This window comes from Lolium rigidum, chromosome 3 (assembly GCF_022539505.1).
Source record: "Lolium rigidum isolate FL_2022 chromosome 3, APGP_CSIRO_Lrig_0.1, whole genome shotgun sequence".
Taxonomy (NCBI): domain Eukaryota; kingdom Viridiplantae; phylum Streptophyta; class Magnoliopsida; order Poales; family Poaceae; genus Lolium; species Lolium rigidum.
The window spans coordinates 22,842,089-22,859,450 of record NC_061510.1 but is presented as its reverse complement, the minus strand read 5'-3'; the positions used below and the strand labels follow the sequence as shown (position 1 = coordinate 22,859,450).

At 41.4% G+C, this 17,362-nt stretch overlaps 2 protein-coding genes across 2 annotated transcripts; both read left to right on the top strand.

Annotated features, from left to right (window-relative positions):
- The first annotated feature begins 6,360 nt into the window (after positions 1 to 6,360).
- Positions 6,361 to 10,650, top strand: LOC124695099 (protein TWIN SISTER of FT-like). The gene is made up of 4 exons (XM_047227985.1): positions 6,361 to 6,589; positions 9,349 to 9,410; positions 9,502 to 9,542; positions 10,086 to 10,650. The coding sequence occupies exons 1-4, from the start codon at positions 6,401 to 6,403 to the stop codon at positions 10,310 to 10,312; spliced, it is 519 nt and encodes a 172-aa protein (XP_047083941.1). The 5' UTR covers positions 6,361 to 6,400; the 3' UTR covers positions 10,313 to 10,650.
- An 866-nt stretch (positions 10,651 to 11,516) lies between these two features.
- Positions 11,517 to 13,889, top strand: LOC124695098 (protein TWIN SISTER of FT-like). Its single transcript, XM_047227984.1, has 4 exons — positions 11,517 to 11,765; positions 11,967 to 12,028; positions 13,443 to 13,483; positions 13,638 to 13,889. The coding sequence occupies exons 1-4, from the start codon at positions 11,577 to 11,579 to the stop codon at positions 13,862 to 13,864; spliced, it is 519 nt and encodes a 172-aa protein (XP_047083940.1). The 5' UTR covers positions 11,517 to 11,576; the 3' UTR covers positions 13,865 to 13,889.
- The last annotated feature ends 3,473 nt before the right edge of the window (positions 13,890 to 17,362 follow it).

The following is a 17,362-nucleotide window of genomic DNA, read 5'->3' as shown; positions in this document are numbered from 1 at the left end:
ATTTATGTTTGAGGATAGCCTGGAAAGTGCTCGTAATCTGAAGTTTATTCTGTGTATTTTTGAACAACTCACTGGTCTAAAAATCAACTTTCACAAAAGTGAAGTGTCTTTCTTCGGTGCTGCCTTAGATAAGCAAGAGATGTACACTCATATTTTTACTTGTAAAAAAGGAGATTTCCCTTTTAGGTATCTGGGGATCCCCATGCATTTTAAGCGTTTGCTGAATAGTGACCGGAAGGATGTTGAAGATAGGATTGAAAAGAAGAATGCTTGCTGGAAAGGCAACATTACCTCGATTGGATCTAGACTCATTTTGTTAGAAGCTTCTTTGAGTAGCATTACTAGTTATATGATGTCTTTCTTTACTATGCCTAAAGGGGTATTGAAAAGATGTGATTTCTTTCGGGCTCGCATGTTGTGGCAGGAAAAAGTAAATGTTAAGAAATATCATTTGGTCAAATGGTCTGATGTTTGTCAGCCGAAAGATCGGGGGGCTTGGGGTGACAGACTTGCATCTAAAGAATGTTAGCCTTCTGTGTAAATGGATTTGGCGGTTAGAAAATGAAGAGGGTTTGTGGCAAAGCCTAATTAAAGCAAAGTATCTTTAAAAATATACTTTTTCTCAATGTAAGCCTAGTCCATCTCATTCCCATTTCTGGTCGGGTCTAGTGGCGATAAAAGACATCTTTTATAGCTGCTGTAAGAGAGTTCTTGGGGATGTCAGGAAAACCCTTTTCTGGGAAGACAGTTGGGTTGGGCACCAACCACTCTGTCGAAGTTTCCCGCGACTCTATAATCTGTGTTTTAGTCATTTTATTACAGTTCATACTGTTTTTAGCAAGGGTTTTGATATGTTAAAGTTTAGAAGATTTCTAAGAGAGGAAACCAAAGCCATGTGGTGTAAGCTTTTGGACGTCTGTAGTCAAGTTCAGTTAAAAGATGAACCTGACAGAGTTTCGTGGCTGTTGACAAAATCTGGTACTTTTTCGGTTAAATCAATGTATTCCTTTTTAGTAGCAAAAAAGGTTAATTTCCCCTATAAAACTATGTGGACCCTCAAGCTTCCTTTGAGGATCAAAGTCTTTTGCTGGTTGGTAATCAAGAATAGAATCCTAACTAAAGAGAACCTTAAGAAGAAAGGGTGGAAGAAAGTGGAACTGTGTGAGTTTTGTGATGATCACGAAACTGAGGAACACTTGTTCTTCTTGTGCCCTCTAGCGAAATATATTTGGAACGTGGTTAGTGTTTCTTTGGGGATTAGTAAGATACCCAAATGCTTTATTGATCTATATAGAGATTGGTTCAACATGTATTCGGGCCGAGATAGGAAGGCTGTAATTGTAGGTTCCGTGGCGGTTGTATGGACTATTTGGAAAACAAGAAACAAATCTTGTTTTCAAAAAATTCGTCCTGGAGACCCCACAAGTGTTATTATTATTGTTTGTCATTTCATTAACACTTAGTCGAAATTGCAGAAAAACGGGCTGCAAAAGTTACTGCTACAGTGGGCTAGAAAGACAGCGCATGTGGCATAGGAAGTCTTCAGGCAGAATCACGGATGGAATCCTGTGAGAAGGAGGATTACCACCTAGTTTTGGTTTACTTCCTGAAGCTGCAAAATCATCGTCGTCATTTTGTCTTAGCTATCTTTCTCTGTAGTTAGGGGCGGAGCTACACCCCGGGCAACCAGGGCCATGGCCCGGGGCGCAGCCTTTTTACCAGCCTACTACCTATGGAGATTATCGGCCTGGGATTGACCCATCTCCGCTGCTAATAGTGCATCGTCGTCGATCGAATTGCTCGAACCCTTCCTTTCCCTGCTAGATACTCTGCTTAGATGCTTTTGCTGCTACTGCTGGTCCACCCTGCCTTGTCGCGTCCTGCCCTCCTCCATGCGAGCGCTCCGGCCGGCACCCTCGAAGGCCGGCACCCTCCTCTGCTCTACGTCTTTTCTTTCCCACTTCTCCTAGTACATGCTTTGCTCAATTGGAGTAGGTAATTGATTCAGCTGCGGCTCCCTATCTGAGCTACGTGATTGACTAATTCTGTTCTATCTCAGTGGCTCAGTTGAATAGATCAATAGACTGTCCAGAAATCAAGCACTGATTTTTGTAGTAGTACTATCTTTTTTTATCTCTGTATTACGAGTATCATTTTTTTACTCTTTTATGATCTTTTGTGTACTTTGTTGGATTTGTTAACAATTCAGATAAAATTCTATGTTCAGTTTTTGCAATTGTGCCTAAAAAGTTGTGATATTACAAGAATTTTTTTGGAGTAGCTTTTCTGCGCTTAGTTTCTGGCCCGGGGCTTGCTTCAATCCTGGCTCCGCCACTGTCTGTAGTGGTGTGTAGCCTGAAAAACCTGTAATTTTGGTTCAAGTACCTAGCCTCTGGTTTTGTTGCTGGGATGGATAGGCTTCCACTCTAGCCTCTTTTTAGTTTCAGTTTGAATAGATAGCAGTTTTGTGTCCTAGTTTTTCATTTTGAAGTTAGTTCCTTGAACCATGTAAATGTTTTGAGTGACTCTCAGTTTCTATTGAAACTGGGATCCCCTGTGGGGTTCCTTTTCTCGAAAAAAAAATGTATTGCGGTATAAGGGAGGGTTCCTCCGTTATGTTTATGTTCTACCTTAGAAGTTAGAGTTAGAGTCTTTCCGCTGGCGAATAAATCCGTCTCAGTTGTACTATCGCATCTAGGGTGGCCTTCACGGCGGCATCTCAAAGTTTGACGGCAACGTGTTCTTGTCGATCATTTAGATCGGCGGCTTGGTTTTCTCATCATTCTTTAAATCCAGTGAGGTATTGTGTCTCGGCGTGTTGGCGTTCATCGTTACCCACGATAACATTGTGGGATGAGGTGGAGATGTTCTCAAGCAAAGATGTTTGTCTAAAGGTGGTGGATTTGATGTTGTTGCTTGCAGCGGGCCTATTGATCGACTCATAAAGCCTCATTAATGATAGTTTTTCGAATTTGGCAATGGCCGAGCCTCGGTGTCTCTTCCAAGATGCGCTAGGAGACGTTGGAGGTTCGCGTCGGTCGCTAGCTTCGTCGAGAGCTAGAAAACCAAGGGATGGTTCTACATTTTTTTATCCTTTAGGGTTCTATTTACAAAATTTTCTCCCTCTCTCTGTTTCCATGTTTATTTAGTTCATCTAACTTGATTCTCTATTAATGAAACCATGGTTGGACTGAAAAAATGAAGCTTAACCGCCACATTCAAAAATATTTAGTAGGTAGGCTTTAAAAACATGCACCGTGAATTTATGTTTTGGTAAGTAGTGCAAGGTTGTGAGACAGTGAGAATATATGCACAGATGATATATATATACTACTCTCTGTTTGGTTTACTCAAAGGCAAACTTTATAAGATTTCACTAGATATTTATGAAATATCAGTATTAATTTATAATATGAATTCTATGGTATTAGAATCAAATTTTACTAGTAACTTTGATTTTGACTAAACTCCAAACGTGAATAGAATGAAAACCGAAGTGCTTCCAAAAGAAAATATTTGGACAACGGGACCTAAATATCTGCAAACAAATTCACAAAACCTTTCTTAACATCCATGCCGAGTACACGCCACGCACTTGACTTTTCTCCGGAACCCAATATTACATCTCTGATCTCTGTAAGGCCACGTATGGAGTATCCCATATGGTGTATTCGGTCAGAAAAGGCAACATTGAATTGCCATATACTAGCCAGTGACCATATGGTGTCACGTGATCTGGCGCTGTCGCAGAAAGCCAAGATAAGTCAGCTTTCAAAAGAGACAACAAAAAGGGTCGTTGCACAATGCAGCAAGAACCCCTCGATGACGCAACAGACGAGATATCCTCTCTGGCGGCAACACGGTAGCCGTCCGATCTTACACGATTTGCCCCTTTTGGCATATAGTATGCGTCATCAATTCACGATCTTCCACTTTTTCATGAGAATCGAGACGATGATTGGAGAGAGCCACAGCAGTATATATATACAGTAGACATGCGCACATCACTCGATCTCCAGATTTATACAAGTTCATCACTCAAGGGCTATAAAGAGCTAATTACACTCTTGATCCTACAACTTGTTCACTATGTGATGGTTTAGTCCTAGATCTTGCAAAACCTACTGCAGGATCCTACAACTTGTCAGCTACGTGAAGTTTTGGTCCTCAGTTACCCAGAAGCTGACATGTGGCATTAGCGATTTTGCAGAGAGATCCCTAATATTCTTAACTGGCACATAGGACCTTTAGTGCCGCCTGACATGCGGGTACCACCTGTCAGTGGGGTATGGTGAAAATAAAATTTAACGCGTGGAGAGGAGGATTCGAACTGTTGACCTTAGGTTACAGTTGCCTCACGTATACCTCTACACTACGAAGGATTTATTGTACAAAGCTACGACGCCTTCCTATTATACACAGAATAGATGATTTTTCACTCTTTTCACGACAAATGAAACTACTTATTTTTTTTCCATTAGCAGCCTGGGTGTTTTATACTTTTATTTATGGAAAATTGTACATCACATAATTTAAGAAAAGTATTGGATGCGTGTTATCATTTTTCTTGAAAGCTTGTGTGCAGCTATGCTAGCAAATTTATGAATATAGAAAATAAATTATTTTAGTAAATGATACGTGGATAGAGAGTGAAATACAAATGCATGACCCTTTGAGGAAATTTAATTTTGCTCACAGTCACAGGTGCATATGCTCCCTTCTGCCTAAAAAAACTATTTGGAAGTGCGAAAAAGTTTTACAAAATAGTCTACATATACATCTCCATAATATATATTTGTTCGCCAAGTTTCATGAAAATCAATATTTTAAGCGCCGTAAATAGATATATTTTCCCTAGCATGAGAGTATTTTTTCCCTGGCCCGGGAGTTGTCCTTAAAAAATTAAGTAATGTACACCCCCATTTAGTTAGATATAGAACATGTTTTTAAAAACTTCATAGCGCACGATTTGTTATTGCAATCCTACATTTCATAAATAGATATATTTTCCCTGGCCTCGGAGTATTTTCTTACAATTTCTCTTATTCCTGGGATGACTAAGAAATAACTATTTTTAAGTCAACACTAAGGACCATTTTTGAAAGAAAAAAAACATTTGTACGCAAAATACATGAGAATATGTCACTTGTGAACTTTACTAGAAACATTGATAACTAACTGGTATAACTTATTTCTAAATTAACCAAGAAATCATCACCATCTTTGATATATTGTCTAAATGTATTCTCGTTGTTTTTAGTTGTGTATTCCATTTTTACACACGTCACATGACGAGTCAATGTTTTATGAAATAACTTTATGAGCGTGTAGCACCTGAAGATGTATGTGCGAATTTATTATTTCAATTTTTTTGAAATTCAAAATATGTGTAAGATGTATTTCAAAATAGAGGGAGCATATGCTTCCATGTTCCAAAACACTACTCCCGACATATTGATTATATTTTTTCAAAACGATGGCCGTTAAACTTTGTGCGCCAAGCTAAAATTTTCAGTACTATTGATGCGGGAATAAAACATATTTTCATTCCAACCAAGTACATCATTTAAATAAGAAATATATATATTTGCAACAACATATTTTACTATAGTAACAACATTCAGCAAAATATCTAAGCACCTAGAACGAATGTTAAGTAAAATATACATACGTTACCCTCTTATTGATATTCACGGGACAAATCAAATATGCTAAGTGTCGTCTTGACGAGAAAAAGCAAAAGAAAAAAAAGAACTGAACAAATGTATAAAGTTATAACGTCCTTAAGTAGAACATCAAGAAATGTATGGTTAGGAGACAGTCAACTGTAACTTGTCAGTACGAACCTTGTCCCAGCAAATAAAATTTTATTTGTTTTGTCTAATTTTTCTACCTGTCCATATCAGATGAATAACTTAACGTCCTCATTTATAACACAAGGTTGTTCGTGCACTGGTGGTTACCGTGGGTTACTGTCAACCTCAGATTGTGAGGTCGAATCCCTGATCCCTGTACGCGCATGTTTATTTTTATTTGTTCCATCCGCACTGACAGGTGGGATCCGCATGTGAGAAGACGTCAAGGGTCTAATGTGCCAGGTAAAAGTATTAGGGGTGCTTCTGTAAAAACTGCTATGCCACATGTCACCTTTTGATTGATTGAGGACCAAATCTTCACATTGATTTCAAGTTGTAGGACCATATCTTCACACTTTGCAAGATGTAGGACTAAACCTTCACATGATGGACAAGTTGTAGGACTATAGATGTAATTAGCTCGGCTATAAATATATAGCTTCTGTGTCGTGCCAAACTAAGATCATCCCTGTAGTATCATTGCCACAGCGGAGCTTCCAACTAGCTAGAACATGAAATAAGTCCGCAGGCGGCCGGCGTTTAGCATGCAGAGGGATCCGCTTATTGTTGGGAGCATCGTCGGCGACATCGTCGACTACTTCGACGCATCAGCACGGATGAGGGTGCTATACCACAACCGCGAGATCACCATCGGTTCCGAGCTGAGGCCGTCGCATCTGACGAACCAGCCGACGGTCCAGATCACAGGACTAGCCGGATCACTCTACACACTCGTGAGTGACCATTTTTACCTACACACACCTAGTGCATTCATGTTAGTAGTACTTATGTCATTGGTTTAAGAGATCTGCCGTATGTCGATGTATATGCCTACAACCCAAAAGGAAAACTAGGTTTTGAAAATGAACGCTCTACCCTCATTTCCTCGATGATGCCGCTTATAACATATGTTGAGTTTACGGGGGTAAGGGGCTTTATATAGACTTCAAATTTTAGATATTTCAAAATGTTTTTAGATGGGACGACTTGTTAAACTAACCACAATCATTAGCAGTCATCTAATGACCCCAGATATTGTTAACCAATTAGGTTCCAAACACACATGTGCGAGTCATGCGTTGAGTTTGAACTCAAACTCAAACTCGCGGGCTTTAACAATCCATAGGACGAATTTTATGGACAACCTCACCTCTAAATTATGATGAATCCATAGGAAAAAAACAAAATTATGACGAATATAAAGTGAATCTTCCTGGAAACAAAGTATGATCAAGTTTGTACTCGTAAAAAAATATTTGGAAAAGAAATGATTCCCATGGTTTTCAGAGCAAAAAAAATAAAATTATGATGAATATAAAGTAAATAGTACCTGTTCATGGGGAATTTCGAGGTTATTTTTTTACCCGCGACACAATAAAAGTAATTCCCTAGGGAAATATTTTTATACAAGTACAATACCTGATTATTTTTTATTTCAAAAAAGTTCAAGTTTTTTTTAACCTTTCTTTGATATTTTATTTTTTTCAAGTATGGGGGTGTGTAGCACCCGAGAGCTCCTATGCATTTCCACTTCATATTCTTTTTGATGAAAAAACAAGAGATGATGGAACCTACTTCCACCCTCCCGTGGATGCGGCATTAGCGGTCAACGAACGTTCTCCCTTCTAAGGAGGAATCGGCTCACACATAAACAGAGCACTAGATGACCTACTCTACTTCTATGCAGTTTGGTTTGATTTCTTGTTCATTAAAGCATGCATGTTTGTTCCGCAGACTTTTGGTTGTCGGGTGCTACACACCCTCATACACCCCCAAAAAATACAGTAATTTAAAAATCCAAAAAAAATGAATCTTCCTGGAAACAAAGTATGATCAAGTTTGTACTCATAAAAAATATTTGGAAAAGAAATGATTCCCATGGTTTTCGGAGCAAAAAAAATAAAATTATGATGAATATAAAGTAAATAGTACCTGTTCATGGGGCATTTCGAGGTTATTTTTTTACCCAGGACACAATAAAAGTAATTCCCTAGGGAAATATTTTTATACAAGTACAATACCTGACCATCTTCGATTTAAAAAAGAGTTCGATTTTTTTTTACCTTTTTTGAATTTTTTTTTTATTTTTCAAGTATGGTGTGCATAGCACCCGAGAGTTCCTATACATTTCTCACCTCACATTCCACTATATACTGTTCCTAGGTATAGTCCAGCTGGTATACAATATATATGTTTATTGCAATAATGAATGTACGAATTTTTTTATTTCCTCCTCTCCAGTTTGCACGTACCTCTGGTCCTAAGCACCCCTAGAAGGTCATCTGCAGCCGATAGGAAGAGATTTGATCACCATGCCTATAGATGGCTAGGTGCCCCCCCCCCCCTCCCATGGGTTGAAACTTTTCATGCAATCCCAATTTAATAGAGTTGAGAAAGAGAGGATGGACATCAGGCGCGTCACCATATCCAACCTTATATGATGGAAGCCTAACTTGAGCACGATAGCTCGAAGATAATCGCACTCCAAACAGTTATAAGCCTTCCTCATATCCAACTTGAATGCGCAAAACTTCGTTGAAGTCACAGTCACCACAACCAGTGAACCGAAGAATCTATCTTTAAGTGACTCACCATCACCCGTCTTGTAAAGAAGGCTTCTGTTTGCTTCAACGTACCAACAAGTTAGCCTCCAAATGTCATTTTTGCACATGCTCGTTCAAGCCTTTTTTTCATTGGCAACACCGTTGGGTATTGACACCGGAATTTAACCGATGTCGACCCATGCCGACTCACTGATCATGATACACTTTTCTGAGGGATGGACTTGCCTAAGCGCAACCCGAGACTTGGGCTCGAGGGTTGTAAGATTTGTATGCCAATGGATAGGATCGTTCTATTCCAGTATACCATACCGGCTTCCTTAAGTACCATTCTACATCACTTGTTTTATTTTCATAAATACTTTCACACTCCGGTTTTGATTCTACAAGTAAAATCATATAATGAACATATAAAATATTAAGAGTGAATTTCACTTTTTACCATGTAGTTGTGCATTTGTGACACATATTACCATATTTAGTGGAACTTCTACAAAAATATCCTATTTAGGAGACTTTAAACACGGTTGAGACCCAATTTTGCAATTTTCTCGTGATGGTTGCATAGGATAGGCATGATACATCGATCTGAAGCAACAAAAAATGTAAATATTGGAGGTTCTAATGGTCGATTATGTCCAAATTTTTTTGATCCATATGCCCCATTCCTCACTATTGTTTTGATCTTTTTGGATCGCGATCATGAGCTAACACCTTGGCCATGGACGCACATCATAAAACAAGGGTCTAGAGTTTATTAAATTGGTAATCTACACGAATTTTCACTCAGGAAGGTAATTAGTGTCACAAATACATAAATATAGGATAAAAAGTGGAATTCACTCAATATTAAAAGCTAGAAATTTCGAAAAATCCTACATGCATATATTACCAACATAACTTGTGTGTAACACACATGATTTTGTTACTAGGTGATGGTCGACCCTGATGCACCTAGCCCAAGCGACCCTTCTGAGAGGGAATACCTCCACTGGTACGTAATACCGTGGTTCTTAACCTATCATTCAAGACAAATTTATCACTTATATTAATTGTCAATTAATTGCTTCGGAGTTCTTTCATAGGTTGGTCACAGATATACCAGAACGAGGTGACGTCACCCTTGGTAAGCAATATATATATACGTACTATAAACATGTCATAGACCCGAAAGTGTTTTTGACACATGGGCACCAGTGCTCCATGCAATTTCAGATTTTTGAAATTTTTAAAACCTCATACTTCTATGTCTCTGAAAATTATGATATTAAATATATAGATAGACATATACAGAGTGAATGTATACAAACAAATCCCAATAAAAATATGCTGTATTTTGGGAAATATAAAAAAGACAAATTTCTGACACTAAATGGTAGTACAACCGTATTAAAATAGTATACATTTTTGTCAGAAATTTGTTTTTTTGTATTTCTTGAAATACAAAGTATTTTTTACCAGGACTTCTTTGTGTAGTCTCCTCATTTACATATCTATCTATATATTTAACGCCATAATTTTTGGAGACACAGAAATGTGAGGTTTCGAAATTTTTAAAAATCTGAAAATGCATGGAGCACTGCTGCCCATGTGCACCAAATCCCCTCCCGTCATAGACATAATATAGCAATCTCTAACCTAACTATCTTCTCGCATCGCCTGCGATCAGGAAACGAGGTGGTGACCTATGAGAGCCCGCGACCATCGGCCGGGATCCACCGCTTTGCCTTCGTGGTGTTCCGCCAGACAGTGCGGCAGACAATCTATGCACCGGGTTGGCGTGCTAACTTCAACACAAGGGACTTCGCAGCATTCTACAACCTGAACGCACCGGTTGTAGCAGCCTACTTTAACTGCCAAAGGGAGGGCAGCTGCGGTGGCCGGAGGTACCGGTGAACCTAACTAAGTAGTACGTAAATGGCAAACGGTGTTTCATCTGAAGAAAAGGGAGGTCACATGCGCGATTGTTCAATCTATATATATCAGACAAAATAAATTGGGTTAATTGGATAGATGCCACTCCAATTTCCGCCTATTTGAGAAACGCCACTACAACTTGCAACTTTGAAGAAATGTCACTGCAATTCGATGTACCTTTGATTGATGCCATTACAGCCACTTTAGCTCACATACTGGCCATTATACACTTGTATTTCCATGGAATATACATATACATGGTGGGGCCCTCCAGAATCTATATATGAAAACCCATGACCTGATTTTTGTTGACCGAATCTGGTGACGGTTATGTTGCCTAGGGCAGAGGTTGATGTCATGGAGTTGTGTTTCGTTCCTTTTGGCTTTCTTCTGTAATAAATTGGTTGAGTGCATTCCATAATCTTGAGTTGTTTCAGAGGTTGAATGTAACATTAATATACATTGCTCAAGGTACACTTAACTTCTCTTTTCACACCACACATTTGGTTTTTATTGGACCCCAAAATCACTTATCTGCCACACATGGACCATCTGGTCTGATGTGTTTGATCAGAAAAGGAAACATGAAATTCCCATATACAAGCTAGTGAGCATATGTCACATCTGATCTGTCGCTGTCACTGGAAGTCAAGATAAATAAAAGAAGGTAATACCGACGACGTAAAAAAAACGATACCTGCCGCCTGCCGGCAATTGCTGTTGCTGCGGTATATCGTGGCTCAGAAAAAGGGGCAAGGATTCTCCTTATCGTTTCTGCAGCTTTCGAAAGGGACAAGAAAAGGGCCGGTGCCAGGAGATGCAATGCAACAGAGACGATAATATGCTCTGGCGGCAACACGTTAGCCATCCGATCTAAAATCTGGCAGCGGAGAGGTGTTCCAAGTTGTCACGGTGCGATTTTGACCCTTGAATTGTGTGTTATCAACCTAGGATCTTTCACTTTTTCCTTCAGAAAATAAAGGATCTTTCAATATTTCCCGTAAAAATAAGAATCTTTCCCTTTACCATTGGATCATGACCGAGATGAGGATTGTCGGAGGCCAATACTCCACACATGTGTATATGCGTAGGCGATGCGCACACAACACTCCAGATTTATACTTCACTGGAGTCCTATAAATAGCTTGGAGGCCTTTTCATGTCATTCCAAACTAAACTAAGGCAATCAATCCCTACAGCACGGAGGAATAAGTCTGTCTGGCACGGCCAGCGGTCAGTAAGTATGCAAAGGGATCCGCTTATAGTCGGGAACATTGTCGGTGACATCGTCGACTACTTCGACGCATCAGCGCGGCTGAGGGTGCTTTACGGCAACCGCGAGATCACCGTCGGGTCCGAGCTGAGGCCGTCGCATGTGGCGAGCCAGCCGATGGTCCAGATCACAGGACTATCCAGATCATTCTACACACTCGTGAGTGACCAATTTTATGCACAAACATTTGATAATCGCATGCATGCAGGTTAGCATAGTACTTTTTGATCCATATTAGTCAACTATGTACAAATAACATGGATGGAGGCAGCACTGTTTTTAATTGATTTAAGAGGCATGGATGCGGACATGTACAAATATAATTTGTGTTGCGTCTTACACGCATGTTTTTGTTACCAGGTGATGGTAGACCCTGATGCACCTAGCCCAAGCGACCCATCGGAGAAGGAGTACCTCCACTGGTATGTGACCACGGCTCACTTCTATCTCTTCGTTTCCACCTTTTTATTTGAAATAGGGAATGAAGTTCTAGCCTCTGCATCAACTTGATGCACACAGCTTTTCGTTTTCACCTTTTATTACATATTATTTCAAAATAGGTGCATAGCCCTAGCCTCTGCATCGAAAAGATGCACATAACTTTTTTATTAGATTATTCACAAAGCTTTACAAGGAAGATACAAAGATCAACTCGAAGCCACCTTTAGACACAACTCGCTATATCTACAAGAGCCATGAAGGGGATGACCATGAACAGAGTCATTACCCTGACAATACACCAACACACATCATCTAAAACCGAATGCCTTCCCAAGCCACCCATTGGAGGGTGAGAAGCACAACCAGTCAAGCATGTCCCCAGCGCACGCCATTGCACACGCCGTAGAGATCGCTACCGCCGTCTTCTTCGAAACCTTCTCCAAGAGGGATCATTGCATTGACCTTGCCAGACCTTCCATCGACGGCAACATGACGCTTGACAACACCACCATCCTGCGCGCATTCATCATATCGCATCCAACACCGATACTCTGTTGTGCCACGCTGCCGAGACACCATTGTAGACGCGGTAGATGAACACTACACCACCGCATCCCACCGCCATCCAGCAGCTGCTCCAAAAATGATGCCCCAAGAGGTAGAACGACGCATAGAGAACCGCCATCGTCCGATCCGGAAGACCCGGATCTAGGGTTTCCCCAGGAGCAGCACGAGTGAGTATACACGATGCGCAACGGTGATGCCTTCAAGAAGGTTACGACGCGTGGCGTCGCCATCGCCCGCCACGTCCAGGGTCGGAGCACGGTTTTCACCGATAGCCGTGCATCCCCAACTCGCTGCTAGGACTAGATGTGAGATCAGGAGATCGCCACAACCATCCCCAATCTGGCCAACCACCTCCGACGGAACAGATGGGCACCACCGCCATGCACAGAGCTAATGCCCTAGGATTCCTCGTGATGCAAGAGAGGCCCAGTAGCGCCTCACCGCCAACGTAGCGACAGTCGTCGCCAGCAGATCAGCGTCATGGCCGCCGCCTCCCTGCACCGCCGCATCAGGGGAGGCCAGGCCGATCACCGCCGCCGTGCCCACCGGTCCGTGGCCGAGGAGAGTCCGATGCCGCCAAGCCACCAAGGCTTTGCCTGGCAGCACCTCGGGCGGTGGCAGCAGAGGAGGAGGGCGCACAGGGGAGATGAGGAGGAGCGCCGCCACGCGGGGGCGAGAGGGTTAGGGTTAAGTTGTTGGGTTATGGGCAAGAGGGTTACTCCTCACAAATCAATTACATATACATCGTAGTAGTCCTCAACTTTTCTTTCAAGCAAAACTGTTCACTTATGTTAGCCTGATAATAATTGCTTCGGGGTTCTTCTGTAGGTTGGTCACAGACATACCAGAAGGAGGTGACGTGAGCCGTGGTAAGCAAATTTAGAGAAATACATCCAGTCCCTTATGAACTAGATATGCAAGTATATACAAGCTCAAGCACATGGCTAGCTCTCATGTAATATATAGCAATGCCCGAGCATGCTAACTATCTTCTTGCATCGATTGCCGGGTATATATGATCAGGTAATGAGGTGGTGGGGTACGAGAGCCCGCGGCCGACGGCAGGGATCCACCGCTTCGCCTTCGTGGTGTTCCGCCAGACAGTGCAGCAGATAATCTATGCACCAGGGTGGCGCGCCAACTTCAACACGAGGGACTTTGCAGCGTTCTACAGTCTCGACGCACCGGCTGCCGCAGCCTACATCAACTGCCAGAGGGAGGGCAGCTGCGGTGGCCGGAGGTACCGGTGAAGTTAAATAAATACATGCATGTATATGTAGCCTCATAACTTACATTGTGTCTATGGCGTGCAGTGTATATACTGCTAGTACTGCCGTACGTGTGCGCTTTGGTGCTCCAGAAGCACCGTGTTATCCTTCTGTCGGTTAATCAAAAATAAAATGAGAATCTTCCTCAATGTGCAAAGATGTGTGTGAGGCGAGTAGTAACTTGATCATGGATAAATGAATGGGTCGAAACACGTCGGAAGGTCCATCCAAGGCTAACTGAAAGGTAGCCAAGACGCTGCTCCTAGGGGGGAGGCTCGTTCTCCGCGATGGGAGGGGACGAGAACCCGCCAACACCAAAGTGGTCGACAGTTGCGAATACTACAACAGGATGGAAGGCGGATACGCAAGCCATGGCGGCGGCGGTGACTCTCGTCATCTCGTGGTACGGCTGTGCTCGGATCTGAGGCGGGATATTGTGGCTTCATGTTGTTCCAGTCGCAGATTGTGGTTAGCGTACAATCGTGGTTGCAGCTAGACAACGAAAGGTGTTCTTCAAGAGAACCCCCTTTTCCAAATTCTCATATGCCGATGGCAAGGACGGGATGGGTCATCCGGAGAGGATCTTAATGCGGGTTTCAGCGATGCATGTCACTCTCGTCGTCCCGTCAACAAGCTCATACAGGCACCACTTTCTTCCGCATGAGGTTGATCACAGCAGAACTGTGCGTGACAACATTGGTTGGAAGGCACAACATTCATACCGAACAAGTTCTGACATGGCATGTTCCATTGTTGTAGTGCATGAGCCTTATGCACTTTTTTCGATAGGAGATTTGGGACACGGCAAATGGATGTGGTGGTCAACACATCGTGATTGAGTTTTGGTGGTTCTACTTCAGTACCGGGATTGGACCTCCAGGGTGAAAACTCTTGTTCTGACCTTCGTCTGTCACACGTAGCAACGGTGGTTTTGACATCATTATCTTGCTAAATGCATTGCATAGAATTTGCTCAGTCATGCTCTCGAGGAAGAAAACTCATGATCTAGTGTTCGATTAGATTCATCGGCGGTGATACTTTTGTGTCTTTACCTTGTTGAAGGTGTTGCTTCTAGTGAACGTTCTAGCATCCCATATGTCATGTCGTTGTTGTAGTATGTGCCTTAGATCTTGGTTTGTTTGTTTGTTCTTTTTAATAATTTGGTTCTGGCCTCCTTAACTTCTCAAATTGACCGTGATATTGAATTATTGTAGAGGTCAGACAGTGTCATAATTTTCTCAGATAGCATATGACCACAAACAATCAACCAGAGAGTTATTACCAAATCAAAGGCAAAACCGATTAATGGCGGAATCGACTAGGTAGCCGGAGAGTTAATCAAATCAACCGTCTCCCACGCATCTGATCCACTCGAACTAGGCCAAAATAACATAAGTCAAAGTTTGAATACCACTGTTGGGCCACGTCGTTACTAGCATTAGGGATAATAACTTAATTTTCCGGTACATATGCATGAGTCCAGAAGAATGAGTTGAATGCATGAGTCAAGAAATGATAAGAAAATTATTTGATATAATACAATTTTCTGATTTGTTATTTCAAGGATATGTGTAGTTTTTTGTATTTTCAATCCATATGTGCACCATATGACGTTATGTCATACATTTGCCCGAGGTTTTAGCACCAAGGATCTATTTCGTAGCTAGTTTTTCTTATCATTTCTTGAAATTCTATTGTGAACAATATTGTTTTCTGGGACGCAAGTTTTTTCTTTATTGAGATGAATCATGTTCTTTTTTTAGCTATACTCTAAATACTTTCTTTAGAAGACAAGTGTCCTTGTTATACATCTTACCTTATTCATTGAACTACTTATCTTCTCATTGCCAACATCTTTCAAGGTAGCTAGTTAATTATCTCGCCAAAATCTTCTTCTGATTTGCTCGCATCGGTGAAACTACCAGAAGATGTGGGTCATGAGGATATCAAGAACTTGAAGACAGGATTCTTGGTTCTATTTTTCTTGCGAGTGACACATTTGTATCCATGTACTTGATGAGTTCTAAACATATGAATCTTTTTATGGATGCAATGGCTATATTATGATTTTTTACGTGTTCATTTATACGAATGCCAGCCTGCATTTTATTAAAACGGCATAAAAATGCAACTGAAAATGTAAATAGTGATTGACTGAAAAATAGAATGTCACTACTTTGTATATATAAGAGCATCACTGTAAAACTACAAATGACAACTGGAAACAAAATGCATACGTTAGTGCTATGTTTCTAATGATAGTCTGGAAGTTTATTAGCGACGTTCTCCGTTGAAGCTGTACGTACCTATACATCGCTAGTGAGCTCCTCTCGTTAGCTGAACGAACAACCGGTAACGGTCGGCCATGCATTTGTTAGCCACTACTTAACTAGTGACTTCATAGAACCCGTTAAGCGGAACCAATCAGCATCTTGTAGACTAGCCACATACGGGCACTGTTGACGGAACATTTTTTTGTCACCACTGGAATGCCATCGATGTGTCCCGTTCGATAGATGGAGCAACTACCAAAGATGCATGAAACTCGATTTTATCGCCAGCACTGCATCATACCCTCGAGGTATCAAATGATTGTCATTGGTAAACATTACCAGTGGTTGTATCACTGGTAAGCATTTTTTTGGTAGTGAGTCGGTATTGGCTTCTAAAAAAGCATACCGACTACCAGTTACCAATGAGTCGCCTATCAATGTGGTATTTTGTCCAAGTCTCTTTGCCTAATGATATTGGTGGTAATTCACGGGCGAGTGACTAGTCATACCAGTGCCAATTTGGTTCTATTTTCTCATCTCCATGATATATAATCCCATTTGACTAAATCCTTAGTTGAACAACCTTAACACTTAATCAAGTTGCGCATAACCATGCTCAAAATCATATCACATGAGATGGCCCAAAAATATGAGTTTGAGGCGTGGGAAAATTCAATCTTGGTGCATCCATGTACGCGACTTGCTTCTGAGCCAGCCCAATTACTACCTTTGTAACTATTGTTTGGCAGACTCAAAGTTAGCTAATCCACAACCCAGATCGTAAATCACCTCAGGTCTAAGGATTTAAATTCTTAGGGGGCAGGATGACTTGCTCGTGCCAGTTTGATTGTTGGGTCAGTCCGGCTTGCCTAACTCTCTGGCATAGCCAATTCAATTCGGTTCGGCACCTCTATGTCCTACAACTGGTACAACCTAGCCGTCTTGCCGACTTCGCACTTTAGTCTCGGTAGTATGTGTACAACACAAGCTCAAGCGACTAAGGACAAACATTGTATAAGCACAAGGTTCCACATCCAGATCGCACCCGGCTACAAGTGCACTAGTTCATACATGGACGACTTAAAGTTACAGATACGAGCGAGTCGGAAAGTGGAGCCTCTAGGGCACCATTTGTAACACAACAACCTCATGATACTTTTCTTATGGACGAAAACATGACCATCAATAATATATGAACTAGTATTAG

Coding starts and splice junctions, on each gene's coding strand:
- LOC124695099 (XM_047227985.1), top strand. CDS start 6,401: ATGCAGAGGGATCCGCTTATTGTTGGGAGCATCGTCGGCGACATCGTC. Junction 9,411..9,501: donor GAGAGGGAATACCTCCACTG/GTACGTAATACC, acceptor GTTCTTTCATAG/GTTGGTCACAGATATACCAG. Junction 9,543..10,085: donor ACGAGGTGACGTCACCCTTG/GTAAGCAATATA, acceptor GCCTGCGATCAG/GAAACGAGGTGGTGACCTAT.
- LOC124695098 (XM_047227984.1), top strand. CDS start 11,577: ATGCAAAGGGATCCGCTTATAGTCGGGAACATTGTCGGTGACATCGTC. Junction 12,029..13,442: donor GAGAAGGAGTACCTCCACTG/GTATGTGACCAC, acceptor GTTCTTCTGTAG/GTTGGTCACAGACATACCAG. Junction 13,484..13,637: donor AGGAGGTGACGTGAGCCGTG/GTAAGCAAATTT, acceptor ATATATGATCAG/GTAATGAGGTGGTGGGGTAC.